This window comes from Dipodomys merriami, unplaced genomic scaffold (assembly GCF_024711535.1).
Source record: "Dipodomys merriami isolate MVZ:Mamm:240054 unplaced genomic scaffold, mDipMer1.0.p SCAF_1, whole genome shotgun sequence".
Classification (NCBI taxonomy): domain Eukaryota; kingdom Metazoa; phylum Chordata; class Mammalia; order Rodentia; family Heteromyidae; genus Dipodomys; species Dipodomys merriami.
The window spans coordinates 131,042,480-131,060,991 of record NW_027202270.1 but is presented as its reverse complement, the minus strand read 5'-3'; the positions used below and the strand labels follow the sequence as shown (position 1 = coordinate 131,060,991).

General features: G+C 44.3%; 1 protein-coding gene across 4 annotated transcripts in view; it reads right to left on the bottom strand.

Moving 5' to 3' along the window:
• Slc8a3 (solute carrier family 8 member A3) overlaps positions 1 to 18,512 on the bottom strand; it is a 144,731-nt gene that overhangs the window by 104,406 nt on the left and 21,813 nt on the right. For all 4 annotated transcript variants that reach the window (XM_070031177.1, XM_070031168.1, XM_070031186.1 and 1 more), the window contains exon 2: positions 16,266 to 18,108. In XM_070031177.1, coding sequence (XP_069887278.1) covers positions 16,266 to 18,049 — 1,784 coding nt within the window. In that variant the 5' untranslated portion in view covers positions 18,050 to 18,108. The remainder of the gene's footprint in view (positions 1 to 16,265; positions 18,109 to 18,512) is intronic.

The following is an 18,512-nucleotide window of genomic DNA, read 5'->3' as shown; positions in this document are numbered from 1 at the left end:
ACCCTACAGGGTGGATGTCATCGGCATTCTTGTTACAGAAATGAGTAAAGTGAAAGACTAGGGAACATTCTGTAGGTATCCATCAATAAGTAGCCAAGATTCCACCTCTCTGGGCCTGACAACAGTCCATGCATTGATCACACTCCCTGCCCCCTCCTGTGTGTACACTGCTCTTACTGTAGATTTTACTGTGGCCATGAAAAGGCCAAATTCTGCCTTCTAGCCTCATGCCACTCATACCGTGCCCCCTCTCTACCCACCCATGGTACCCTCTTTTTGTCACAGACAGCCATAGCCATGGTTGCTCCTCAGCTTCCCCTCGGTTTCCAGCAGTCTCCCAGCCACGCCTGACTCTGTTAGCAGAGGAAAGCAGAAAACATAGCTGCATTTCAGGACAAGCACACAGCACGGTAATACTCAGGATCAGCTTCAAAGCACCAAGGAACTCCTGGGAGACAGAATCAGCCCACTTTGCTTCCCTGGTCACAAGATAAAATACATTTTTTTTCTTTTTGGTAGCACTTGGGTTTGAATTCGGAGCCTTGTGCTTACTAGGAAGGTACTCTGACATTTGAGCCATGCCCTCAGTAATTTTGCTTTTGTTATCTATCAAATATGATTTTGAAGCCAGGTGCCGGTGGCTCACGCCTGTAACCCTAGCTACTCAGGAGGCTGAGATCTAAGGATCACGCACGGTTCAAAGCCAGCCCGGGCAGGAAAGTCCATGAGACTCTTATCTCCAATAAACCCACTAGAAAACCAGAAGTGGCGCTGTGGCTCAAGCAGTAGAGAGCTCACCTTGAGCTGAAGAGTACAGGGACAGTGCCCAAGCCCAGAGTTCAAGCCCCACAACCAACACCAAATATATATATATATATATATATATATATATGTATATATATATATATATATATATATATATACATATATACATACATACATACATACATGATTTTGCTTTTTGTCTATGCCAGCCTGGACCATATCCCTTTATTAATACTTCCCACATAGCTGGGATACAGGTATGAATCGCCATGCCTAGCTTCCCATTGGTGAAGATAAGGTCTTAAACTTTTCTCCCAGGCCATCCTCAAATCATGATCTTCCCCACTTTAGCCTCCTGAGTGGCTAGGATTATAGGCATGAGCCACTATGCCTGGCTATATCTCTCTATGTAGCTCATACTGGCCTTGAATTCACTATATAGCCTGGGTTGGACTCATATTTGTGATTCTTTAGCTTCAGCATCCCAAGTGCTGCAATTATAGGCATGCATCATCATACCTAGCTACAAGATGAGAGATTCCTAACTCCATTTAAGGAAGTTGCATTCATTGGCTCAGAGGTTAGCTGTCTGAAAGAACAGGGAAATAGAAATGAGCACATGCCCACTAGAACACCACCTGGAGACCCTGACAGCCGTTTGAGAAGTTGATACCACTGACTCATGCTTATAGTCCCAGCTGCTTGGGAGGATCACAATTCAAGGACAGACAGTACAAAAAAAAAAAAATTGGTCAGTTGTGGGGCTTGAATCAGGCCTGGGCACTGTCCCTGATCTCTTTGCTCAAGGCAAGTGCTCTACCACTTTGAGGCACAGTGCCATTTCTGGTTTTCTGGTGGTTAACTGGAGATAAGTGCCTCAAGACTTTCCTGCCTGGGCTGGCTTTGAACAGCAATCCTCAGATCTCAGCCTCCTGAGTAGCTAGGATTACAGGTGTGAGCCAATGCTGCCTAGCTCCTGTGCAAAACATTTTTAACACCCCATCTCAAGCAATAGCTGGGTATGGTGGTATGCACCTGGGAAGCCTGGGCAAAAATGTTCCCAAGATTCTATTTCAACAGGGGAAAAACAAAAAAAAAAAACAAAAAACCTGAAGCCTGGTATTTGGTGGTTCACATCTGTCTGTAATCCTGGCTATTCAGTAGACTGAGATCTGAGGATCAAAGTTCTCAGGCATCCCAAACAGACAAAAATGAGAGATTCTTACTTTCAGTTAACCAGCAAAAAGCCAGAAGTAGAGGAGTGGCTCAAGTGATAGAGTACCAGCTATGATTTTTAAAAAACTGAGTGGAAAAAAAAATAGACTGGAAGAAAGACAGCCTCTTCAGTAAATGTGCTGGCAAAATTGGTTAATCACTTGTAGAAAACTAAAGCTAGATCCTTATATATCACCCTACACCAGAATCAACTCCAAATGGATCAAAGACCTCAGAGTCAAAGCAGACACTCTGAAAACATTACAGGACGGAATAGGAGAAACCCTAGGTCTCCTTGGCACAGGCCAAAATTTTCTTAATAGAGACCCAGAAAATCAAAGAAAGGTTGGACAAGTGGGATTGCATGAAATTGCAGAGCTTCTGCATGGCAAAGGACATAGCTAGCAAGATCAATAGAAAGCCCACGAATTAGGAGAAGATTTTCACTAGCCATACAACAGACAAGGGTCTCATATCTAAAATATACCTGGAACTCAAAAAATTAAATCCCCCAACAACAAATCCTCAAAGAAACAACTGCCCAATAAATAACTGGGCTAAAGACTTAAACAGAAACTTCTCTAAAGAGGAAATAAGAATGGCCAATAGACACATGAAGAAATGCTCAACTTCTCTAGTCATAAAAGAAATGAAAATCAAAACAACATTGAGATTCCACCTCACCCCAGTTAGAATGACTATAATCAAGGAATCTAATAACATGCTGGAGGGATGTGGCCAAAAGGGAACCTTACTGCATTGTTGATGGGAGTGTAAACTTGTTCAACCACTTTGGAAAGCAGTATGGAGGTTCCTCAAAAGACTCCACATAGAGCTCCCCTATGACCCAGCAATCCTACTTTTGGGCATTTACCCAAATGTTCACAAACAAGACCATACTAAAGCTATCAGAATGACTTTGTTTATTGCAGCACTATTTACCATAGCTAAGATATGGAACCAACCCAGATGCCCCTCAGTAGATGAATAGATCAAGAAAATGTAGTATATATACACAATGGAATTCTATGCCTCCATCAGAAAGAATGACATTGCCCCATTTATTAGGAAATGGAAAGGCTTAGAAAAAATTATATTAAGTGAAGTAAGCCAGGCCCAAAGAAACATAGGTCCCATGGTTTCCCTTATTTGCAATAACTAGTATATGTCTGAGTCAAGCAGAAAAGGTCAGATAAGTTGATGTTAGGGAAATGAACCCTAAGATATGTATTCAAATGTTATTTTCTTTCATGCGATTGTTTCTAACACATTTATAAGATTATTTCTTTGTTGCTTTGTTTGTCCCTCCCCCACGGTATAACCCCTGCTTTCACTGTATTTGATGTCGGTATAATTTGTGGAGGGGAAAGGAAAAAACAAATCATTTAAATAGGGATACAGGTGGACCCATTGCAAGTGAGATGTACAAGTAGTTATGTCGAAAATGAACTTTACAACTTTGGTGGGGGGGGGGGGAAGAAGGGGGGGAGGATTGGAGGGGCAGGGGAAGGATGGGAAGGGATGGGAAGGGGAAACAAACGAGGAGGCTACAATGCTTGATAAGAACTGTACTCATTATCTTACCCATGTAATTGTAACCCCTCTGTACAGTATTTTCACAATAAAATAAAATAAAAGTCATTCTCTACCAAAAAAAAAAAAAAACTGAGCGAGAGTAGGGAGCCCTAAGTTCAAGCCATAATGCTAGCACAAAAGCAAAACAAAACAAAAATCTTATCAAGGTATTGCCTGCCCGTCAGCCCAGCTATGTCAGAAAGCATAAATAAGAGGACCGCTATCCCGACTAGCCATGACAAAAAGGGACAGTTTTATCTCAAAAGCAGCACAGCCAGGTATGGTGGCTCATGCCTACGGATCCTAGCTACTTGAGAGTCAGAGATCAGGGATCATAGGTCAAACCTAAACTAGGCATACTGGTACTCGAGACTCCATCTCAATCAATGAGTAGGCACAGTGGCATAAACCTATCCTCCCCAGCCACACAGTGAAGTACAAGTAGGAGGATCGCCACTGGGGCCTGTCCAGGCATACAGTGACAGCTACCCCTAAAAGATTAATTAATTAAAAGAAAATTTTAAAAAAGAACTATAAAGGGACCAAGCTAAAGAGATTGAATAGACAGTGAGACAGAGGTCACTGTTAACCACTGTAACCAGGCTGGGATATAGCTCCGTAGCAAAGCACTTGACTAGCAAGTGCAATATCCTGGGTTTGATCTCCACTACCAAAAAAGAAAAGACCAAAATAATAATAATAATAATACAGTTTAAAACCCCAAACACCTGTCACCAAGTAACATTTAGGATTGGGATCTGTAAGTTGAAGCAAAGTAGCCTTTGAATGTTTTGGGACTCTATTTGCAAAAAGAAATTGAAGAGCTTTGCAATTACAGTCCCTCTAGAAGGAAGCCAGTAAAGGAGCTGTGGTCACCTCCTGCCTCAAGAGGCTGCGGGTTAGTGTTGGGAGGACAGCATCACCCATCCCAGGCAGCTGCTCTCTCCCCAACTTGTAACTCACCCAGTGAGGGCTGAAGAGGCATTGGACAGGAACTACATCCTTGCATGCTGCAGCTGCTATAACAAACTACCACAAACTTGGTGGCTTAGGAAACTCAGGTCAGAAGACTAGAAATCCAAAAGAAAGGTGTAGGCAGGGTGGTATGGTTTGGACATAAAGGGTCATTGCTCATATGTGGAAGGGTTGGCTCCCAGCTAGTGGGTCTGGTCACTGAGAGATTGGCTCGTGAGGGCACTAACTTCATCACTGCATTCATTAACTTCATTGCTGGGTTCATTAATTCATATGGACTGGGTTATTAGGAGGCAAGGCCGCCTACTAGAGGAAGGAAGTAGGGCTATGTCTCCGAAGGGGACATTTTTCCCTGACCCCTTCCCAACACATTCTCTCTCTCTCTCTCTCTCTCTCTCTCTCTCTCTCTCTCTCTCTCTCTCTCTCTCTCTCTCTCTCTCTCTCTCTCTCTCTCTCTCTCTCTCTCTCCCCCTGGCTTTCTCCCCCCCTCTCTCTTTCTCTGTGCTTCCTAGACATCATGAGGTGATGTGTGTTTTCTGTCATACCCTTCATACCCTTCTGCAGTGATCTTCTGCCCCACCTTGGCCTGAAAACCACAGAGACACTGACCATAGACTGAAACCACTGAACAGTGAGCCAAAATTATTTTTTCCTCCTTTGTTTTTCTCAGAGATTTGTCACACAGCAACAACAACAACAACAAAGTATGACACACCGGGCTGATTTCTTCTTAGAGGCTCTGAGAGAGCAGCCACATCATGACTGCTCTGTCTTCTAACAGTTTCTGGCAGCCTTTGGAGGCCCTTGGTCCTGTGACTGGCTGATAAGGATGCCAGTCACCATATCTGGACCCACCCCAATCCAGTATACTCTCATCCTAACCAATTACATCCACAAGGATGCTACTTCTACATAGGGCCACTTGGGCAAATCCCATAGAATGAAAAGGAAAGCCTTAGGGATGGGGGTTCCTAGAAATGAAGGGATTAAGTAAACTACTATTCCAGGAGGGGGCAGAGACCAGAGGACCACCTGAGCAGGGTCATCACAGCAGATTGAAAGACCACCCATAGACTTAAACAGCTGCAGGGAAAAAATCCAATCCAGTCTGAAGAAAATCACACAGAGAACTAAGGCAAGTCAGGTGTTACCCCCAAATCCTAGCATTTCAGTCACCCAGGTGAAAGTTGCTATGACTTAATCTTACATCCTTTTCCTCTAGTGCTCACATGGAAAATAGGCCAAAGCCATCAGTCCTTTTCCTTTCTTTTTCCTTCCAATGTTCATCAGAGGCTCTCTCACACATCAAGCTCAACCATGGGCAGAATGGCTCGTGGCCAAGAGCAGAGGGGGACTGAGTCCCCCAAGACAGGCCCAGTCTGCTAGAGAGGACTCATTTCACAGGCTTTCGGGGCAAGGCTGCACAGAACTGCATCCAATCTGGGCTAAGAAGATTAGTTCCCTCCCAGGGAAAAGTTCTGGGCAGCTGAACAGGGCAGCTCCCTGTGCAGTGGCAGGGGGCTGTCATTACAAGGCCAGGAGAGGACATAATTACATGCTCCCTGGAGGAAATGCTTAATTGAATTCCAGGGTGTCTCCTGAGCATCAAAAGCAACCCATGCACAGAGGTAGCCAAGTAGTACAGGAACAGCCCTCTGAAGAGCTGGGGCCAGGCAGGGGTCAGGCTGTGCAGGGGCTTAGGGAGCTCCAAGGGTTCTGTGGGTCTTACTAAAACTGAGATAAGGGAGAAGGAGAAGACAGAGAACAGGGAATAGTAGATGCTGCCTGGTTCTCATGCCTGACAGGCAGGATTCAACCCTAGGTCTCCCTGGGATTGAGGGTACACAGGTAGAGGCTAGGCCAGAAATTCACTTGCTAACTACTCATTAATTCATTCATTTATTCAGCAGACATTCATTGTGTCTCAATGGTGCGTCCTGTTAGACATAGGGGAAGAAGCAAGTACCATCCTGAACAAGTATGTGGCCTGCATGGAGAACATTTACTCCAAGGCCAATGTCTGCTGATGTCTGTGTGTACTCCACATACTGGCATTAACAAGGCCTTCTGAATCTACTGGAGAAGATACATGGAAGTTACCACTGAGGACACCAAACTGAATCCTTGCCAAAAAAAAGGAGGGAAGTTTGCGTGTATGGCCATGGCTCTTAGTGGTTCCCTCCATTTCAGCAATGATCACTCATTGTCACTTTCCCCTCATGACAGACACTCTGCTATTCCCACTGTGCTCAGCCCACAGTATGAGCTCCCCAAATGTCTGCTGATCATCTGCCTTCGCTATATGGACCCTCTACATGTAGGGGACAACTGAATCCCACCAGATCCCCCTTCTTTATCAGTACCTGCCTCTACTCCTGGGTCCTGGCTGTCTTCAGATACTATGGAGACAATATCAAAGAATCAATTTTGTAGGTACTGCCTGGAGCCAGCCTCAGACCCTTTTCCAGCTTCAGACTCAAGCAATGTCTGCTGATTGGTCTGGATAATAAAGTGACACAGCAAGAGGCCTCTGTGGACTGGGTTGGGCCAGGGTGAGAAAGCTAGCCATCAAGGATGCAGAGTCCAGATTTCTGGGCTATGTGCTTCAGAGCAGATTTGGTCCTTGCCAGATTTCTGTAGCCCTATTCTTGAATTCAATCAAAGCAAAGAAGCCAACCTTTGCTATTAAGAAAGATGGGGTACACTCTTCACTTTCTCCAAATGAGGAAAGGGAAACCTGCTGCTTTCAACTTCATGACCTTATTCCTCTGCTAAAATATGCAGCATGGTAAACGAACTTGAATTTGAATATATGAATAGACTCAGAAGATTCTAATGGGTGTCCTTGCAATGTGTGAAGCACACACGATGCTCACCCTTAAAACTTTGTGTTCTGGGGTAAATTAACTAATCAGAACAAGGTGGTAATAGTAACCCCAACGGAAGGACAAAATCCTGATCTTATAAATTTATGTTAACGTCTAAAATTATGTTTATGTACAAATGTTAGTTTTACTGTGTAAGAAAACCTACAGAAACAATAATAAGCCTCCCCTTCACCTCTGGTCTGAAAATCAATGGAAAAGCCCAGGTGGCCAATGGCACACTCATTCTCTCCAGAACATTCTCATCTCCCTTTGGGGATACCCTCATCAAAGCAACTCTAAATAATGAGTACTTAATATTTTCAAAGCATTTTCCTTTGATAGCTTTTGGCAGTGTTCATTCTACTCTCTACTCAACCTCCAAATTAAACAGTATATGTTCTTTCAACAGTCCACAAAGGTTAATTAAGATACTGTTTTCTCTGCTGTGATTAGAATTATGTTAACTCGTCATGGTAACACTAGTTAACTTCTGCTATATAGTATAAAAGTGGAAATAATTCGTTATCAGCTAATAATCTTTTACAACACAGGATTCATGGGGGAAGGGAAGATGGAGGGGGAGGTGGGAAAAGACCTGTCATGGGAGAGGTTTGGCAACAATTAGGCTAGTTTATGAAGACCAGTACTTTAGGAAGGGCTTTAGAAGATTCTAGTCTGATAAGGAAATTCTAGGCTTTATGCTTCTGATGAGAATTCAATCAGGAACAGAGGATTCTCTGTTTTGTAAAGAACAATTTAAGTGGGGGTTTTTTGTAAAGAACAGATTTAAGGTGTTTTTTTTTCTCCATTAGGATTAGCCCATTATTGAAGAGAGAATGGAAATTTTATACTAACACATCCTCAATGACTACTTGTTTCCCTAGTCCACGAAGTTCTTTCTACTATGAATCCCCTCACTAGATATATTAGGTACTTTTCGTGTCACTGTGACCAGGACCTGACAGAAACATCTTAACGAGGAAAGACATTTTTGCTCGTGGCTTCTGAGGGTTCAGACCATGATTGGTTGGCCCCATGCATTTGGGCATAACATCATGGCAGAAGGAAGCATGAGGCAGAAGAAACAGAGAGTGAGGAAGAGACTGCAGGCCAGGTCTCACCTTCAAAGACACCGGCACCACTGGACCTGCTTCCTTCAACTAGGTCTCACCTCCTGAAGTTTAACCAACTGACACCAATTCAACACATGAGCCTGTGTATGACATATACTCAAAACATAATACTACCACTGGCATATAGTTGGTCTTTTCTTCTCATATCTGCAGCCGAGCCCATATGGCCCCATAAATCCTTCCAACATGGACCCCTGGAGCTGACAAAAAAAGAAGAGTTTTATTCTCCACCCTAGCCATGAGCCCTGGGATATGGGTGTCTGATCGAACCAAACATTGACACCTCCAAATGAGAATACTTAGGGCTTCTGGGAGTTCCTGGAAAGGCCCCAGGCTACATACAGCTCCTAGGATAAAGAGGGGGTGCCTGCTGGCACCAGATGAATTTAGCTGACCAGCTGTCCAGCAAAGGACAGGGGTGGAGAGAGAGGAGCTGCAGGGAAGATTTCTGCCTTGGTCTGGAACACAGGCTACTCTGGACATCCAAACCCAGGAAAATAGCTTTAAAAGTAACTCAGTACCCAAACAGCTTGCCTAGAAACAACAGCTTACCTGCTGATGCTAGTCTCCTGGAGAGGACCAGCAAAGAGTAAAGGGAAAAAAAGGAATGTAGCAGCCCTGAAATTTGTGCCACTCAGCATCACTTACTGGGAATGTCTTCTGTTGATCTGGGGAGAGGCCAGTTTAATCCTGGCTCTGGAGTCTAACCATCTTGATGCATTCAATGTATCTGGGGAAATCCCATTTTTCCGACCCATTGCCCCAACACAGACCACCAGAAAAACCAGTGTTCTACAAATTGAATGTGTTGCGTCAGTTTAGAGGTGCCTGTCTCACCTGAGTCTTCTTTCTAAGGGACATTGCCCACCACCTACTGATACAATCATTTAGGCAGTTTATCATGAAATTCTCCTGGTAACTTCATTTTCCACCCCACCATCTAGCTGTGGGTGAGGTGGAAGGAGGAGGTACTTGACAAGAAGCACTTGGCCAGCGGCCTTTCACATGACTACGCTCAAAATCAGATTCCTTCTCTTGAGAATTTCAGCTACAAAATGAAAGAGAGCTTTCCAGATGAGGACTGAAGGAAAACTGCTGGCCGATGAGGTACCACCATGAGCTAGACATAATAAGGGAGAAGGCCATAGAGAGAAGTAGCCTTGTTAGGAGATCGCATGGCCCAAGAAGGAACATAGCAGAAAGAGAAGACAATCTTCAGCGCTGTCTCAGTCCCTGATGGCTTTCTGGTATACCAGGCTTGGTCTCTAATTGATCCTTGTGATGACATTTTCCTGTCTCCACAGAGAGTTGGGCAACTGCTTTATGGTAAAGGGAAAAGGAGCACCATTATGAGTGGTTTGTTTCCTGAAACACATCCATCTTCAAAAGCTGGTTCTTGTTGTCCAAATGACAGGCTTTCTTAAAGGATACTTCCCCAGCTCCTTCTTGTTCACTCAAAGAAGTCATAGATGAGACAGGAGACAGAAAGAAACCCAAGTGCAGGCGCCATCAGTGAGAAGGGGGAGAGTATTGGGAACTGGATCAGATGAGAAGAACAGGGTGGCCATAGGCATTGAGGGATAGGTGCTGAATGTGAGGAGGAGTGGAAGCCAGAACGCATGCTCTGCAGTCCTAGTGTGCCTGGTTGCAGAAGCAAAGGCTGCAGTGGGAGCACTTGGGAAAGTGAGCAAGCAAGAAAATAGCCTACAAATGGAAAGTAAAGGACAAGCAGGGGAACACAAAGAAAATATGAAGGCATGTCAATAATTCGATGCATAGATAGTCTACAGAATTAAGAAGAATGATGGAAGGGGTGAGCCTGTCATTTCTATGAATGAGAACTATCATGCCATCCAAGACTGAGGTACCTGGTGTTTTCCTTCATAATTATTTAGTAAAATCTTTGAAGCACTTGATGTTTGCAAAATGCTTCTATAGGGACAGAATTTATACATGGGGCCCTTGCTATAGTTGAAGATCAAGGAGTTCTTTCTCTTTAACTCTCAGCTATTTGCTACCAGCTTTATGTCAGGACTTCAGACTAGATTCTGGAAGTGCAGTTTAGTTTCCCTTTTAAAAAGTGTCTTGAAAAGTTGGGTACCAGTGGCACATGCCTGTAATCCTAGCTACTCAGGAGGCTGAGGTCTGAGGATCATAGTTCAAAGCCAGCCCAGGAAGGAAAGTTCATGAGAGTCTTTTTTTTTGGGGGGGGGGGGGAAGGGGAGTCCAGTTATGGGGTCTGAACTCTGGGCCTGGGTGCTGTCCCTCAGCTCTTCAGCTCAAGGCTAGCGCTCTACCACTGGAGCCACAGCGCCACTTCCAGCTTTTTTCTTTTAGCTTATGTGGTGCTGAGGAATCGAACCCAGGGCCTCAGGCATGCAAGGCAAGCGCTCTACCACTGAGCCACCTTCCAGCCCCAAGACTCTAATATCCAATTAACCACCAGAAAACCAAAGTGGCACTACGGCTCAAGTGGTAGAGCTTTGTGCTGAAGAACTCAAGAACCAAGTGTAGGCCCAGAGTTCATGCCCCACAACTGACCAAAAAAAGTGCCTTGAAAAGTAAGGGAGGGGCAGACACTGTTCAAAAAGAAATATACATACTACCGGACATATGTAACCCTTCTGTATATCACCTTTACAATAAATGGTTTTAAGTATCTTGAAAACAATGTCTTGAATAAGTTAGGGACCACAACTCTACTACCTTCTTTACTGGGTTGATGGGGGCATGGTCAAAGGACAGAGGAAATGAGCTCATGTTTTATCCATATACATCCAGGAAGCTGGGTTACAAGGAAGAGTCTCCTCGCTCACATGCCTTGCTTTGGTCCTCCAATATTTCTTGTGAGTGAACAAGGAAAGTTTGACCTGAACAACCAGAAAATGATAACAACAACAACAACAACAACAATAATAATACAAAAGAAAACCTCTCTGGTCTTATTATCTCCCTTCTTGGTCAGTCTCAAGTTGAACCAAGAGATTAGAAATAGTCTATATTATTACAGTCCTATGATTCTCTCATAGTTATACTTCTAGAGCATCCTTCACATACACACTGCTCGTCTTTGCAGTTACTGATGAGCAAAAGTAAGAGAAAAGTCCAAAAGGGGATCAGTAGTTTCTCAAGTCCTTTCCACCCCTGACCTCCTATCAACTAGTTGTGTGATATTGGACAAGTCATTTTCCCTCTGCATGTGAACTTTACAATGTGTAAAATGGGAAGTCAGACACCTTCCAGCTTTTGCATTCTGATTTGCTACTCTACTCTTCTCTGAAGGAAGCCTTGCTATTTAATTATTGTGGATCATGGTATTTGCATATTTGACATCTGTGGCTTTGACTATTCCCAGAGACCCCAGAGGTCTTTGAGCTGCAATAATCTGTTATTTTGCAGAAGCGTGCTGTGTGAGCCTGGGAGGTAGGAATCAGTCGCTTGTTTAATGAGAGAAATTAGCATGCAGGCAAAAGTCCTTTCTCCATGAGAGTTTGTTACATGTATGCTGGAGTCTCCCAGGCCATAATTCTCCCAAAGTACCATAATGATAGTCATACAAGTAAGGATTGTTCTCAATATGAAGATGTCAACACTGCTGTTTGCAAATGTCAGGGTTTATTGTAATGTAGATACAAGTTTCTCACATGACCTCACTCCACCTCCATCACTACCATGTCCTCTATGAAGGGTACTTTATACACTTCAGTGGTGTCACAACAGATAGTTTGATACACAACAGAGAGCTCCTGTTCCTCTTTTATTTATGTATTTATTTTGTGCCAGGATTAGGGCTTGAATTCAGAGTCTTGCCTTCTCACTTAGCTTTTTATCACTCAAGACTGGAACTTTATCATTTGAGCCACATCTCAACCTCCAGCATGTAACTAATAGGAGAAAATAGTCTCATGGACTTTTCTGCCCGAGCTGGCCTCAAACCATGATCCTCAGATCTCAGCCTTCTGAGTAGCTAGCCTTACAAGACATAATCCATCACACCTGGCTCATTCCTCTTTTATTGAATCTACAACAACCATACCTTTCTCCAATGTGCTGGATTTGCATGTGGATGGATAGACAGACAGACAGACAGACAGACAGACAGACAGACAGACAGACAGATAGATAGATAGATAGATAGATAGATAGATAGATAGATAGATAGATAGATAGACAGACAGACACCTGGATACTCTCCAGTAATGAATGATCTTCAGTAATGAAATGCCAAGTTGTCTTACTCATTATTTATCCCATATTGCCTAAAAATGTACTTAGTATATAGCAAATCTTTAACAAATGTTTGTTGAATGACTGAGCACCTTCTATTAGAAAGCACTGTGCTAAAGGTTCATTTTTTTCATATTTGTATTTGGAACTCATCACTCCCTTGCAAACATGTAGATATTATTATTTTTGTCATTCCAACAAAAAAGAACCCTGGAATTTGAACAGGAGACTGCTTCAGCTTTATGAAGATGGTGAGTGATGATTTGCATCTGTTCACTAGGTTCCAAAGTCCATGTCTTTCATCCCACCACACTCTAAAGGGCACTTTTGAATTCAGGGGTTCAGTGCTGCCTTACATCTTGATCATATTTAAGGGACCATGGTCATGGCAAGAGTTCCACACTGCCAGCAAGGCAGGCAAATAAAGCTTCTCAGAGGGCTAGAGTTGGAAAGAGGGATTGTTCCAAGTATCACACTGTTCCTTCCAAGTGCCCTGGTGGTTTCCATTTCAGTTCCCAGATTGGTCTTGCAATTAGCAGGGCCTCTGTAAGAGCTGGGTTCTTTCTAACTTGGGATAGAAAGTTGGGACTGGAAAGTAAGCATTCATGATTCCGTTAGGCAAGCCATTTGAAAAGCCACTCTTTTTTGGATCCCAATTTTTTTTTTTTTTTTTTTGGTCCGGTCGTGGGGCTTGAACTCTGGGCCTGGGCACTGTCCCTCAGCTCTTCAGCTCAAGGCCAGTGCTCTACCACTTGATCCACAGCACCACTTCCGGCTTTTTTCTTTTTGCTTATGTGGTGCTGAGGAATCGAACCCAGGGCCTCGAGCATGCAAGGCAAGCGCTCTACCACTGAGCTACCTTCCCAGCCCCTGGATCCCAATTTTAAGCGGAGACTAGAAGCAGCAGGAGCTTTTTAGAAATGTACATCTCAAGCTTTACCCTAAACCTTCTGAATCATAATCTGTACTTTAGCAATTGATAAGCACATTAACATTTAGGAAATATAATCAAAGGACCTTTGGGGATCTATTATTTCATAAGTTTAGGTAAGGACTCTTCATGCTGAGCAAATAACTAGCATTATTAATTAAGGTCACACAGAGATCCAGGTAATCTGATCACCCAGACAGTATGTTCTGAGACTATTGCTAATTCACCAATACTGCTATGAAGTACATTATAGGCACTAGGTATACAGTATCTTCAATCATCAAAGTAGCCATGCCAGAGAGATACTATTCCCATAAGGAAATAACCTCATAGATTAGTACCCCAAACAGTGGAAGAGCTGGAGTTCTAAATTAAAAAAAAAAAAAGATCAAAAGGGAGGAATAGGGATGGGAGAGTAATATACGGGATGAGAGACATTGTACATTTGTATATATGCATGGAAATGTCACAATCAAACCTTTCTTGTACACTAATGTTTGCTAATAATAAAAAAGAAGACCCAAAGGATCAACTATATTGAAGTCAATAAAGTAGTAGAAGGGAGTAAATGGGAGCATGTTTGTTTGTTTAACCAAACCTTAGACTATCTGGATAAGCATTTCAAACTTCTGGAAGCTGGCATACATTTGGAAGAAATATCAAGTAGTTCACAAGCTCATTTACACCAAGATATTATACAAACAAGGCACAAATAAGTTTGAGGAAGGTGTAGTCATACTCGGAAATCCTACTGCGTAATTGATTATTAACAACAGAATGAAGGAATTGGAACCAAGCCTCTGACTCCCCCAAAACAATAGGTATTGAATCAGAGAGACCATGGGTCTGTCGGTGAGTTACAGGAAAATTGTGATCTTCATATCATTTAATACCTGGCACTATACTCTCAGATACTAATATCACTATAAATGTGTGAAATTTCAGTTAGCCTTCCCAGCCAGGGCCTGGTCTTCATTGATATGCATGAACTCTCTCTTCAAAGCATATATAAATGGATGGTAGTCTCTAAGAGGAGCAGGTTTTTACTTACGCTAACAAATGATTATCCTTCCCAGCAAAATGACTAACCAGAGCTCTAATAAATCAATTTGTCAATGGCTATTTCCCTTCAGGAGACAATTGTCCTTATTCCTTTTTGGGGCGGGGGGGGGGGCTAGTGCAAATATGACTTGTAACAGAGCACCGACTTCCATGGTTCAGAAAGTCTTAGAACTAGAAGTAGATGCAGAACAATCTGACTTTACCTCCAGGCACAGGAAAGTATTGTTATTCCTACTTGGCATCTGAGAGAGTTTAGTTCAGAAGTTACCAAATGACTTGCACAAAGTCACACCACTGGGAAGGCAATGGGTGAGAATCCAACCCTTTGGGAACTGCGTCCCATGGCTCCACCTGAGAAGCAGCGCTTTTGGAACACCTCACTTTGGGGCCTACGGTTTCCTATCCCAATGAAAGTAAAATGAGCAAGTTCCTGGAGCAGTGTGACATGCTGCCCGCTTTTATTTTTCATATTATCTCCTGCTATTGCTCATTGCTTGAGGAGAGGAACAGGAAGTAAGACACTGGAACTTCTGCTCATTCTGAGGCAAGCCTTTCCGCTTTCTCTTTTCAAAGCTACCCACCTGACACAAAGACAGTGTCCAATTCACAAGAAGGTTCCCATGGAGAGACGCCTTAGGACAATAGACACAGTAGACCTGTCAAACCCTGCAGTGTCTGAAGGACTGAATGGAGAAGTAATCAGGGAAGCATTTCAAGAGTCCTGGGCTGTGCAGAGAAAGAATCACCCAGAAGATATACTTTCTCCCACAGTTCCTAAGAGGCTTCTCCGTCACTAAATACCCATATTTTGGAGTTTAGACATGAAACCTGACAGGAGGCTGTGACCTTGAGAAGCTCCACTTCTCCAAGATAACCTCCAGATTCTGACTCAGATGTGGCTACCTCATCTCACCTGACTCACCAAACCTTGCTCCATAAAATAGCCTATGGACAGGTGAAGAGATTGCCAAATTTCAATCAATTATTCAATATCCAGATTGAAAGAATGGTGCCTGCAATTTGGCTATATAACACAATATGGTACTGGATGGAAATCCAATGCCACTTATTTTCTTGAGACTCTTCTGTTGGGCTATGGCTATTCTAGTAATAGTAAGGGTTTGGCTTCAAAGCTCAGAGCCCTTGATGGGAAATGAGGAAGGAGAAGCCCAAGCAGTTTGCTGGCTCTTGCTTGCTTGCTTACAACAGTCTCCAAAGTCTGATTAAGACAGAAGTTTTGTCAGCCATCATCTCCCACTTCAATTGCACACAAACATTCTCCGTCCTGAGATCCTGTCATAGGATTCCTCCTTGCCCAGAAAACTTAAAGTGAGAAACAGAAGGAGAGTTTGAAAGCAGGGCCTGTCCAGTAGCATCTGCTCATCCTGCATGCCTGTGACGAAACCAAAGTTTGCTATTAACACAGTCACAAGAAAGAGCTTTGAAGAATAGTGCAGAGGAACAGGAAGAGATGGCAGAGGGTGGGAGAGGGGGCGGGGAGGCCGGGTTACTTACACTGTTTCATCATTCTTGAATTCCAGCTCCCCATATGCGTCTTCAAAGTCCTCACCACCACCCTTGGCTGTCCCTTCCACTGTCCTAAAAGGGATGATGACTGTGCCCCGAGCACCAGAGGTCCGCAGAACCTTGACCTCCATAACACCAATACTTTCACTGACATGAATGGTATCACATTCAAAAGTGAAGATGCCCGCATGGTCATCATCCAAGATGGTAACCGTGGCCACACAGGGGGAAGCGAGAATGGCCCGAGGCAAGGGAAGACTGTTGAGCATGATGGGAGGCATTCCCTCCTCCACTTGTTCCTCTTCTACTCGGACATTGCTCAGCCTCACAAAAAAGTGTTCATCCTCTTCAAAAATGTCATCGTCAATGATACCCACGGAGAACTCCTTCTGGGTCTCTCCTGGCTTCAGAACCACAGTGCCCTCTGTGAACTCGTAGTCAGCTCCTGCATTGGCAGAACCGTCTTCTGTTTTGTAGTCCACATACATGGTTCTGGACATGTCTCCCCCTTTCCTCACCACAGTCAGGAGTACAGCCCCACAGTTCTCCAAGCACTGATAAGAACACGGGTCAAAGAAGACCTTGGAGACAAAGTCCTCGGGCTCATCGGTGTGCACCTCGCTCATACTGGAAGTCTTCTTGGCTTGCTCTGCCGCATGCTTCTTCAAGATATTGCCCGCGCCGGTCATCATTCGGGTGGCTTGGATCCGGTAGAAGGCGCGGCTCTTCTGTTGGTGGGAAAGAGCATAGTAATTGGCCATCTCCACCAGCTGATCTAAGTCCTTCTCTGGGTGTTTTTGTTTCAGATCCTTGAGAATACGGATCATCTCCCTGCGAGACTCATCCACCTCCTTCCCTTCCAAGGGCACGAGGTTCCCATCTAGGAAGTGGGAATTCAGCATTTTCCCATCCATCTCAATGCCCTTCGGGTGGTCACCCTCCGTCTCTATGATAATCCCTCGGTGTTTATCTGTGCGGTATTTTTTGTGCATGTACTTGTAGAAGAGCAGTCGTTTATCTGCCACCCAGGCCAGTAGGACACACACTGGAAAGAAGAAGAGAGTGAGGAGGCCTTCCCAAACTTGGACCACCCCGGGAGAGAAGACTGCCAGGATCATATAGAGCCAGATATAGGCAAAGATACTCCAAGCAGCAGTGACGAAGAAGACTCGCAGGTGCTTGATTTTGCGAGTCTCTCCATCAGGGATCACGTAGACGCAGATACCAATAATGATGAACATGTTGAAGGCTGCACTGCCTACGATGGTAGAAGGTCCCAGGTCACCAGCAATGAACCCATGGCCGCACACCTCAATTAAAGAAAGCAGAATCTCTGGAGCAGAAGAACCCAGGGCCATCAGGGTCAGGTTAGAAACAGTCTCATTCCAGACCCGAATCGTCGTGGTGGTGGTCTCTCCATTGGGCTTTTTGATGGTCACCTCCCTCTCTTGAGAGGTGATGACTTCAATAGATGCCATGAAGCGGTCAGCAATGATGGACACCCCAAGGAACATGTATATCAGGGCCACGAAATAGACGATGACCCTGGCAATCTTGTCCCCCAGGGAAGGGTTCTCTGGATACCAGATGGGTAGGATGACCCCCTCTTTGCACTCCGACGACCCTGAACAGGACTCATTGTTCGGCCCTGTGCTGGCCACATCTCCCAAGCCTCCAGCCTCTGCCCGAAGACCATTCAGAAAGAGCACAAAAGTAACCAGCCCAAAATGGAGGAAGGCAGAGGTGAGAGGCTGCAACCTTAACCACGCCATACACAAGACTTAGATGCTCACTTCCACTGCAGCACCAAGGGTCCAGACAGGCCTGAGACCTAGGGGGGAAAAAAATAACAAATGAGAGAGGCAGGAAAAGGCTTGAGGAAAGAGGGGTACCACATAGCAGGTTCCCACCAACACAAACGCATGTTTCACCTCAAGCGACATATTGTGCTGACATATGGGGCTGTCTCTCACTTGGAAAAATAGATGTCAATGGGAGGCACTAATCGCTGCTCTGTCCTCACAACCATCTGGTGGAGACCCAGTTGAAGAATGGCTTGAAATCGCTGAGGCTACTGGGGATGGAAACCCAAGAGATGCACTTCTAATCGTTTCTTCTGCCCCACTGTTGCCTAGAACCAACCTAAACTAGGATTCCTACAGCCAGAATCTTGGTCCCCACTTGCACTGTTTCTAGAGTTTTTAGTCTCCCTTACTGGACTGTGATCAGACTAGA